The sequence below is a fragment of the Ammodytes marinus genome, assembly GCF_949987685.1.
Source record: "Ammodytes marinus genome assembly, chromosome: 22".
NCBI classification, from domain to species: Eukaryota; Metazoa; Chordata; class Actinopteri; order Uranoscopiformes; family Ammodytidae; genus Ammodytes; species Ammodytes marinus.
This window is the reverse complement of record NC_137226.1, coordinates 9,291,259-9,302,612: the sequence shown is the minus strand read 5'-3', so window position 1 is coordinate 9,302,612 and position 11,354 is coordinate 9,291,259. Positions and strand designations below refer to the sequence as shown.

At 42.5% G+C, this 11,354-nt stretch overlaps 1 protein-coding gene across 1 annotated transcript in view; it reads left to right on the top strand.

The window, feature by feature from the left end:
- The window catches only part of exoc4 (exocyst complex component 4), a 109,639-nt gene that overhangs the window by 91,206 nt on the left and 7,079 nt on the right, over positions 1-11,354 (top strand). Inside the window, exons 17-19 of the mRNA XM_080050777.1 lie at positions 2,536-2,680; positions 4,892-5,070; positions 5,539-5,698. Of these exons, the coding sequence (XP_079906903.1) occupies positions 2,536-2,680; positions 4,892-5,070; positions 5,539-5,698 (484 nt within the window). The remainder of the gene's footprint in view (positions 1-2,535; positions 2,681-4,891; positions 5,071-5,538; positions 5,699-11,354) is intronic.

The window sequence follows — 11,354 nt, the reverse complement described above, 5'->3', positions numbered from 1 at the left end:
GCTAATCAAAAGTCAATTAATGTCCTTCTGCTCCGCTCCCTCGAGAAATCATCCCCGGATTTTTTTTTCTATTAAGACCAATCTTGTTTGTTGTTCCTGTGGCTCATTTAGCCTGATTAATATTAATATTGCCAACTTGAAGATCTAATCCTCAGGCACTCTGTTTTTCCTGCTGTCTGAGGAGGCAGTCACTAGAGTATCATATGGTTTTAATACAGTTACATACAAAGCATGCAGCCAAACGCCATAGAGTTTGCGCAATGTACCACCACTCTGTTGAGGAACGCCAGTCTTCGTCTTGCTGTCACGCTGGTATGATGTGAAATAAATAAAAAAATATTAATTATCAGACCAAAATGCTAACCACCCTACCCCTTCATTATCTCAGAATTCACATGGGGGTGGCAGTGGCTATGGTAACAATGAAACTGATTAAAAAGTAGGCTCATAATTTGCGGTTTACTTCCAAATTTTCTAGCTAAGCTGAGAAGGACTCCGACTCCTACTTGTTATAAACTGCCTGTACCTGCCTGCTGCAAATGGCTACACTGCAGTGTCCTCCCACACACATTATCAAGATGTTTACTCAAGACAGACAGTTAATTAGCAAGTAAGTTCATAGATACTTATAACCACAACACACACAGCCCCACACATCACACGCACACTTTTAATAAGAAATGCAATCTCCGGTCTTTATCTCTATATGTGATGACACACTGGCCAGCCATAAGGGCAGCTGTCACACTAACTGTCACATCACAACCCCCACGTGTGTGTGCTTTGTTGATTGGATGTTCACAGCACATACCGCACTCCTGTCTGCTTAAGCCAATGGTCTTCCATCTTATCGGAGGTTAATTTTAAAATAACCGTGATTGCAATAGAAGCACATGCAGAAATGTGCAAATGGAACCCATACAATCACTCACCATGTAAAGCAGCAAATAATGACTTTGAATTAATGAGTGTTAAGACTTTAAACAGTGTAAAGTGGTGAACTTTAACTGGCCTCATTAATGTGGGGGATATGCAAAAGTTATATCTCAAATACGTTTTTCAGATGTCAGTGGCTTCCTACTGTACTACTGCAACACCTTTATGAATGTCTTCAGTTTAGGGCAAATCTACGTGGTTACTTTGGAGGGACATACTGGCAAGTCGTTTCTTAAATAATTTGGGGAAAGCCATTGAAAGAGAAGACAAACAAACATTTAGGCCTGTGTGTGTGCGTGTGTGAGTAAGAGAGAGAGAGAGAGAGAGAGAGTGTGTGTGTGCGCTTGTCTGCCTGCATGCATGCATGTGTGACCTTCGGAAGGGCAGAAAGAGTAACTGGGGAGCTGGCTTTGACTGCGGCACATCGATCGTGGACCCCTGCATTCTCCTGCTCAACAGCCACTCTTAGTACACTCACACACTCACACGCACGCAGACACACACACACACACACTCGCCTCATTGACCAAATAGACTTACATATGAGTGACAGGGCCAATTTCTCTCCCTTTCCTCGCGTTGCTAATTTATGGCCATTGATCTCCACCGGGCTGAATTTATATACACTCATCATGCTCTCGTGCTCTCTCTCTCTTTCACACACACACAAACAGGCCTTTTGTGTGGTTTACAATGCGGCGCACTGACACATGCTCCTGCTGCCTCAGCACAAGTTGCGAGGAAGAAAGTACAAGAACATGGTGAAGAGTGTGACATTGAACTAATGCCTTTTTCTTTTGTGTGTGCTGTAAGAACGGGTGTAATTTTCACCACCTGATCATGTCACAACACGAAAATGACATCCATACATATTACCTCGGAGGAACGATAAATTGTGAGTGTGTGCACAGACCATAATGATGGTATATGACACATCTGTGGGGGGTAAGGGATCAACTCGTAGTGCTTGAACAGTTTGCTCAAGCACTCTTCATCCACTCTATCAATGTTCTCTCAGTTAAAGGTGGAGTCAGCCATCTTGGAGAATGCTTGAAGTCAGAATCACTTTGTGTCAAAATCAGTGAATATCTCCTCACAATCTGTTACCTGTTCATACCGTGTGTGCGCTAAAAAGAAAATAGAAACAAAACGTCGGATTTATATAGCACTTTTCCAAATGCGCTAAGATGCTTCGTAATAGCTAGATCATACAGGGAAAAAAATAATAATTACAAAACCAAACAAAAAGTTTAAAGGTTAAAAGCCAGCGTGAAAACATTTGTTTTGAGAGCTGTTTTGTAGGATGAAAGAGTGTTGGCATTGTGGATGTTATTCCAGTGTTAATACACAGTCTAGGCTCTATAAACAGGCGTTTGGCTCCCCACAGTGAGCCCACTTTGTTTACATATCAGTTTACAGAGCCTAGGTTGTGTATTAACATTATATTTGAAGTGTTTTTTCAGTCATATTTATATTAGCACACACACACACACATGTTCTTTGTTCTTTAAAAAGGATGGACACTGTTCGGTAGACATTGTGTTGGTTAATGGTGTCTTTGTTTGTGTGTGTGTGTGTGTGTGTCTTGTGTCCATCCAGGCGCGTCCCCATGCTCAGCAGACAGCCAGGTGGTGGGAGAGAGTGAGCGGAGCAGGGAGCAGATTCTACAGACACTCAGTGACCTGTCCAGGGCCTTCCAGGACATCGCCGACCGCTGCCTCCTGGCATTACACCTGGAAGTCAGGTATGTGATGCAGAAGAGAGAAACACCCCTACACTTGATAGGAAGTGCAGAAATGAAAACCACAAACACACTGAGGTTTTTAATGGGTTCAAATACAATCGTTTTACTAAAAGGAATGACAGGAGCAAGATTTTTTCCACAAATGTTCTTGTCAAAAGGACGTGAGTGAAACAATCTTTTCTATTTGAATCTTTTTAATTGACTGTATTTTTAAAACATCTGTTTATGAGTGTTTCTGAAGGTGAACAATATCTGTTTTTTTTAAGACAAGGAGTTGAATTGAAACACACACATAAACAGTCACAGTCTTCACATCATTATACTGCTTAACCTGGGTGTTGCATTGGTTTTGTAGATTGATGTTGCGCTGCTTATCGCTTCAGTCTGATGATTTGTTTCCCCTCAGGGTACATAAACAGTGTTTGCAAAAAATCTTTGTTGGAAAATTACACGGTTATGAGCCACACATAATAGGGTAGGGACATTATATTTTTCCAAATCCGAGCACTTCAAGGTCAGCGCACACTTGTGGGAAAAACAACCATAGCCCACAGTTTTCCATGTAAGCCCGCACACATCTTGATGCATGTGTGATGCACTTCACTTACTAGAAAAAAACTGTGCATTGCTATTACACTTTCCAGCTGAAGGAAATGCAGATAATGACACCACCCATTTACCATGATCATATACCGCACACAAGTTCAGAGGACACGTCATTAAATCATACGGAAAAAAAATTGGCCTATCAGTGGCATCCTACTTCTACCCTTAATGCACCAGTTCCTGAATGTATGTCACGTCTTGAGTGTGTGTTTTGAATGTCAGTGTCCAAGTTAATTTACCACACCATATACTTTCTCCCCCATTACAACCACTAATAGTCCTCCATCATACCTCTCCCCCCTTTCTTCCCATGTTCCACCACTATTTCCCAGAAGACTATTGTGTAGCTTATGCAATATTGTTTATGATTTCAGTAGAAAACCCTCCCCGAGGCTTGATGTCTAGCTATATGCTACACTCCATTGACTCTCCCCATCTAGCCAATTTCCCCTGATGGTGGTACCAGCTAAATGAAGCCATGAGGAAGAAGAGAGCATGAAGGGGGGAGGAATATGAGAGAGAGCGAGAGAGAGAGAGAGAGAGAGAGAGACAGATGAGTTTGGTGGAGGTTAAAGTGCTGTGGGGGTTGAAGAAGGGAGATACAGTAGCTAGAATAGCAGATTGAATTGTGAGAAAACGGAGTGGAAGGCATGGAGGTATTGAGAATGTGGTGTAGATGTTGGCTTTGCCTTAAGGGGGAAGGAGACATTCACCCATATCATTTTATTCCTGCTCAGAGCGCTGTGATTATGGAATCATGAGAGTATTGCCTCCGTAGGTCTAGACAGAAATGAGCCTTCTGTGAACGGGAGAGGATATCTCAGCCTGAGTTGTAGGTGTTTTAAATGGGCAGAGATAAGTAGCATACCATTAAAGGATATATTAGGTTCAAATCCACCTCCTCTATCCAGTACAGTCCCACTACAGTCCTATTGTAAGGTTGAATCGGCCTTGTTCATGGGAGTTGGTTGTAAGTGTTTTTTACTCTGCAGCTGCTTTCTGGCCAAAAGGACAAATCAATGTTTTGTACTTAACTTAATTCGACTTTCCTTTAATACACATTTAGATGATGGACACATGTTGTTGTATTATAGACTTGTAATAGGCTAGAAGTTTCCGTATCTTTATAGTTAATAGGTGTAAAGGATACTGGATTAAAATTGCCCTTAACTACTGCGATTCCCAGGCTGAGTATTATTCAGCAGTGATTAGGAGGTACAATGTAGCTAAATAAGTTGATATAATTTGAGTACTGTACACATAATGATTAACTGTTAAAATGAGAGGTATTTGAGTTGGTTTTCATATTAGCAGAACTTAAAAAGTGAGGACACGAACCTAAAGTTTACCTTCTAACCATGTACTGTAGTACTTTAAGGGGAGAGGAATAGTAAGGCTGTCTTCTTTCTTTTCCCTCTTGTTCCTCTGTCGATATCAATGTATTACCAGTGAACTGTGAGGGAATTTGGGTAGCAATATTGAACATTATAGCAAGGCCTGAAATGAAAAGAGAACCAAAACATATCAGCTTTCTACAAAATCTAATTATCTACTTTTTCTTTCCCCCCTCAACTTCTCCATCCTGCCATCACGTGTGGATTCCAGGATGCATTGTTTCCATTACCTCATCCCCCTGACCAAGCAAGGCAATTATGCCATCGTGGCCAACGTGGAGAGCATGGACTATGACCCGCTGGTGGTCAAACTGAACAAGGACATCTCCGCCATAGAGGAAGCCATGGGAGCCGCCCTGCAGCAACACAAGTTCCAGTACATCTTTGAAGGTCAGCGAAAAACTGAGAAAAAAATACCGTTAACGTTTTTTTAAAGGTGCACTGTGTAACTTTTGCCGTGTCAGAGAAGTGAAAATGTTCTAAGATTTATTCTCAAAATTGAATACACAATCCTTACTCACAGGGAACACCTGGAATCCCTGGAACTCTGTTTGAGGTCAAAAATGGATACCTGAAAAGTTACTGTTTCACTGTTGTTTACAGAAGCAGGGGCCCACAGTGTTGTCTACAAACATATTCTAGTCTTAAAGTTTGGTTCCAGGTTCCTCAAAATCATTGTGTCTTAATTTATGACGAAATCATTATTCATTGCTAAGAATTACATGTAGAGAAAATATGTTTTTTAAAAACTAACTTCAAGCCCTGCAAATGTAAACAAAACCCCCCTCCCCCTAAAACTACATAGTGCACCTTTAAGTTTGAAAAGTAGATCATTCTCTTCTCTGCTCTCTCACTAAGGTCTGGGTCACCTGATCTCTTGTATTCTGATCAACGGGGCCCAGTACTTCAAGAGGATCAGTGAGTCTGGCATCAAGAAGATGTGCAGGAACATCTTTGTCCTCCAGCAGAACCTCACCAACATCACCATGTCCAGGGAGGCTGACCTGGACTTTGCCAGGTAAGGGTAACGATTTCATGAGCGTATAAGCCACACTACAGGTCACACTAAACAGATTTCTTACATTCCCGACAGTTATACGCCTCAAACCAAATCACCCTTCACTTCTATATGTAGAGTTTTCACCGGTATTGGTTTGTAAAGCCTCATAACCTTGGACTGTGCAGATATTCCAGTGTCGCTAAATTGTCATGGCACTTTTCTTGACATTACTAAAGAAGAGCTTTTGCGGTTTTTCCCTCAAGTTTTGCTGTTGTCATGGTGACTGAGCCTGTTGGTATCACAGGAGCCTCCCGTTGAAATGCCAAGATATATCATAAATATGAAATATCATAAATATGAATACTAACACATGCTCATCTGTAACTGCCAACACTCCAAACTTTAAAACCTAAAGGAGATCATCGGTGTAATATTTCTAAATGATACATCAATTATAAAAAAAAACTTACTGGCTGATGTGCACTTGATATATTGGTGAGAAAAAACGCCACTACACACACACACACTACACACCTGCATAGACACATACAGACAGAGACAGACACACGCAAAATGTCCTCACGTCCAGACAAGCGACTATGTCAATTGCACCCGGCAGACAGATGGTCAAACAGATTGTCAACCGCTCTCTAAGTGTCTGTGTTGCGGACTGTTGTTTGTGTTTACCTCTTATTCATACATTTATATATTTTGTGGAGTCTACCTGCTGTTGCCCAGTGCTGTCCGGCGCTGACAGGCACAGGGGAAATCAGCGCTCCAGACATATTTGTGGATGGAGGGATGGAGTAAGGGAGGGGGGCAGAAGGGTGGAAAGAGAGAGAAGAACAAGACAACTACTGGCGATTTCATATGATTCTCTTTTTCTAGAAGCGTGTGTCCTTGACAGTAGCAGAGCATTGAAAGGTGGGAGGGGGTGATGGAAAAGGATGGAAAAAGAAGGAGGGGGTTCTTAGGGGGAGGAAAATTGAAAAACTAAGTGAAAAGGAAGTTATAGAAAAAAGATGTCACAGGGAGAGGCACCGAATTGACTTGGAGAAGACAGGGCATGGATAGATAGAAGATAGAATACAGCAGAGTGAGAGATGAAAGAGAGAAAGGGACAGACGGGAGGAAGGGAAGGAAAATGAGTAAACAGTATGAAAAGGGGGACGACAGATGAGAAAGTTTATCAGCTTGATTTTCAAATATTACCACATGGTTTCTTTGAAAAAGTACACAAACTTTATATTGTCCAAAAAGCAAAAGTCTTGTCTGAGAGAGACGTGCTTCTCCCGATCTGGTATAGGCCTAGTTCATAACGACCTGCTGAAAAAAAAATATTTGAGAACACTTAACAGAGACAATTAGTGTTTGCTTCTTATTTTGTGTGCCTTCTACTTTATTAATTGTTAGGGCAGCATCTCAATTAACTCACCTTTTCTGAATGTTCTCACTCTCAATGTTTGTTGTTGTTAAATGTGTTAACCCAGGTCTGCCATGTTTCCGTGTTGTTTTGTAGGGTCTATTAGCTGCTTTTCCCGCCTCTTAGAATTTTTTTGAGTGGGTGAGCGTCTAATGTGCTGTCTGTGTTTGGACGTGTTCTAAATTTGCCCGTAATGCAAACCGAAAAACAGGAAAAGAAAAAAGAAACTGAATAAACTCCAATGACTTGAACTAGACCCGTGTAGAGGACCATTGATTAGTGTGTCATTACTACCTTCTGTCAACTTTGATTATGGAGAAATGCCAGTGATGGCTTCTCTCCCTTTCTCTCACTCCCTCTGATTAGGAGGTGTGGGTGGTGTGTGGAGGTGTTGATTGGGAATTGCAGAGCACATTGTTTACAAATTCATTTTCATGTGGGCTCCGAGACAACCCACCCACCCACACAGACACACACACACGCCTGCACGCACGCACACACACACACACACACACACACACACAGACAGACATAATATGCATCCCCTGCTCTCTCACCCATGCACAAAACTTAGCCAAGCCAATCAGCATTTTGAAATCACCATATTTATGTCAAGCACATGAATATTTGTAAAAGTGTGCTACGTAGCTCTCACCTGCTAGTGTAAGTGACCATACGGCCTGTATGAGAAAGCATGGTGATGGGTACACTATAAAATGATGAATGTGTGGCTTACCAAAAGGCTTCCATTTTTCAAGACACAACATTGGCCAACCAGAAAGAGCAGTGAAAAAGCATTTTGAGAGATCTGGACCTAAAGCAGAATATTCATTAGTATTTCATTACCACCTCTGGAGAAAACACGAGTGAAATGAGGAAAGGAAGTGATCACAGCGGGAAGAAAAGGCTGCAGATGCTTTCCTGTGTACCCATGTACTTTTATGTTCCTGTGTGTGTGTGTGTGTGTGTGTGTGTGTGTGTGTGTGTGTGTGTGTGTGTGCGTGTGCGTGTGCGTGTGCGTGTGTGTGTGTGTGTGCGTGTGTGTGTGTGTGTGCGTACAAGCTGTGTGTTCGTATGGGGAGGGGAGAGGGGAGAGAGACCCCGACAAGGGCACGGTAATAACCACTGATCTGAGTTAAAACCAAGGAGACGCCCGGCAACCAGCACTGCAGAACTCATAAAGACACACACACTCTTTCTCTCTCTCTCTCTCTGGATAGGGAAACAGTGCCACCTTGTGGCTGAATCCATGTTTATATACAGAACATTGTGTGGAAGCCTCAAGTATGTCACTTCTTAAGGTTGCACACAGTGTTAAAAGTTGTATGTGTTTGAGCATGTGTGTTTGTATGGCAAGGTCCCCTGGTGGTCCCTTGTCTCTCGGTCAGATTTGTTGGCAGCGATATCAACTTGTGGGTCAAGGTCAATCTCACACACACCTAAACACTTACACACGCCTGAACACACACGGACCATCTGCTCAGAAACGGTGCAGGGAAACGGTGCTGGTCTGCAGTACTGTGTGTCACTGCAATGTCACATCAGTGTCTGTGTGTGTCTGTGCCCTCAATCATGTCACTCCTCTCTCTCTGTATGCTGATTTTCTGTTTGGTTAGTTACAGAAGCAGAGATAAGATGAAGTTGATGTTGTCTGTGAGCCTTTTATCTTGAAAAGACCAGAAGTCACAATAGTCAAAAGAGGACACAACACACAAACTCCCCACAATGTTGCCTGGCAACAGTTCCCGCCCAGGCCAAATAAGATGAATAGAGACTTATTTTTGCTTGGCAACCGATTTGATAACTTAAATAAAGATCTAATAGGCTATAATTAGCTTTCACTAAGATGGGAAATCCAAGCACATACTGTTTGCTGCACAGCTATGTAAGCAAGAGACCTTCAAGGTTTAACATGATAAGAAATGTTGTTTTTATTGTTGCAACTTTTTGGGTTGTCATCCTAATGCAGAATTCTTGTTGATTGGTTTTCTGTTGATCGCCTATTTGCTTAATGTCATCAAGTTGGGGCTTTCAACCATCTGCACTGGTTTCCAAAGCCCTGTATTCAAATACACACACATTAGGAGACACTTGTCGAAGCAAAGGCATTATGCACCAAATATATGTTTTGCACTACAACGTAATTACCCAAGATTGTCCTACACCAAAGATAAATGGTAAATGGTATTTATCTGTGAAAATATCGTCCTTTTCTGGCGCAGCAGCATTCGAGATACCAATTTCCACACAACACCCCGAGACATGACAAAATCACAACACGCACCCGCTAACACAAATAAGCGTTATGGCGGTGCTCTGAGCTGCCTGCTGACCCGTGTAGGCAGGTTGCAAGTTGCTGTCATAACATCCTGAGCCAACGCGTGAGCCTTTTAGCCTGTAGCTAGGCTAAACAGCAGTCTGACAGGCTCAATGTAGAGATGCCCCAAAGTTCAGCCCATCGCACACCACCTGTCTGCTTTTTGGAAATTACCCACCTGTGCCGGCGTGCATGTGTGAATTGTACAAAAGCCCTGTGTACTATGCATCATCCCGAAGTGTGCCGCCCTCTGCATGTCCCAAAGATTGTGTGTGTGATGAAATCAATTGTATTTGTGTGTGTGTGTGTGTGTGTGTGTCTCAATCCGTGTGTGTGTGTGTGTGTGTATGTGTGTGTGTGTGTGTGTGTGTGTGTGTGTTGAGGTGAGGTGACAGGTTGGTGTATCTACAGAGGATGTGGTAATAAGTACAGTTGACGGCCGTGTCAGGAGCTAGTGGGTGTCGACAGATAAAACTGTTAGTATTTAGGCCTGGCTTCGGTACGCTGTCACTTTGCTCGGCTTCTGTCTGCCTTCTTGTCACCTTGTGTCTTTCCTTTTATCTCTCTCTACCTCCTCTCTCTCTCTGTCCCCTTTTCCTCTCTGCTGCCGTCCAACCACCTGCTCCGTCTCTGCCAAATTGATATTTTTCTCTCTCTTCCTTTCTTCCAGCCCCTTCCTTGCTCGGCTCCTGACGTTTTTTGTGTGTGAATTTTGCACGATGCGGTATGATGAGAATGATGAAGTTCTATCAATGCTGTGTGTGTGTGTGTGTGTGTGTGTGTGTGTGTGTGTGTGTGTGTGTGTGTGTGTGTGTGTGTGTGTGTGTGTGTGTGTGTGTGTGTGTGTGTGTGTGTGTGTGTGTGTGTGTGTGTGTGTGTGTGTGTGTGTGTGTGTGTGTGTGTGTGTGTGTGTGTGTGTGTGTGTGCTTGCGTGTGTGTGTGTGTGATTGTGTTTGTTGTGCATAGCGCAGCACAAAGGTACTGGTCTCTGCAGACCATTCCTCATTACAGAGAGTGTTGCACTGTTTCGGGGAGGGAGAGAGACAGAGGGAGGGCTACTTTTATATAGGCTCCTTTTTTAGAGAGGGATTCAAAAAGGCATAAAGGACGTATAGACTGAGACTACGTCCACACTAAACTGGCTAAATGTGAAAGCACAATCTAAATATCAACATGACATGAATTCACATGAATAGATTCCCATCATTTTTGTGAAGATCCATCTGCTCTAAGATCCAATGGTGCTGCACGGATTCTTTCCTTTCGTTTTTAAATGCTATATATCGTAACTTTTCGCACAAAAGAAGAGGAACCAATGGTAAAAATTTAAACAAACTTAACTGAAAAACTGTTCACCACAGCTAAAATCTGATGAGGAGTGGGGGAGACGCAGCCCATAACCTGTTTAACCTGTGTTCTGTCCCCTCCTGCTGACCATCCATTCTACATGAACTGAGTTCCGTTTTAGTAGTTCTTATTTACCTATTTTTTTTTTCAAATGAACAAGCATGACATAGCTTTTTTAACTTCCAAGGTCCAGATCAACGAAAACACATGCATAGTCTTATCGGCTTAAGTGACTTTTAAAATAAGTGATCACATTAGTAGGGTTTGGGAGTCACTCAGCCCTTAACCAATCATAAGTAATCCTTTTCCAAAATAATAGTTTTACTTTTATAGAAAACATCAGTTTAATGTGAATGTTGGTGTGGTTGGCACCCTATTGAGGGAAAGACAGGAAAGAGTCAACTCAAAATACCAGTAGCCCTGGTATCTGTTACCGCAGCAACAAGTCTTTGTTCCAGTTGATAGAGGGGTTCATCCACAGAGTCTCTCATCCTTTCTCCTCATCATCTCTCCACCTCTAACTAATATGTTGTTCCAAACACACTGACAAAGGCGGCCTGTAATGGACTTAATATGGTACACACTGG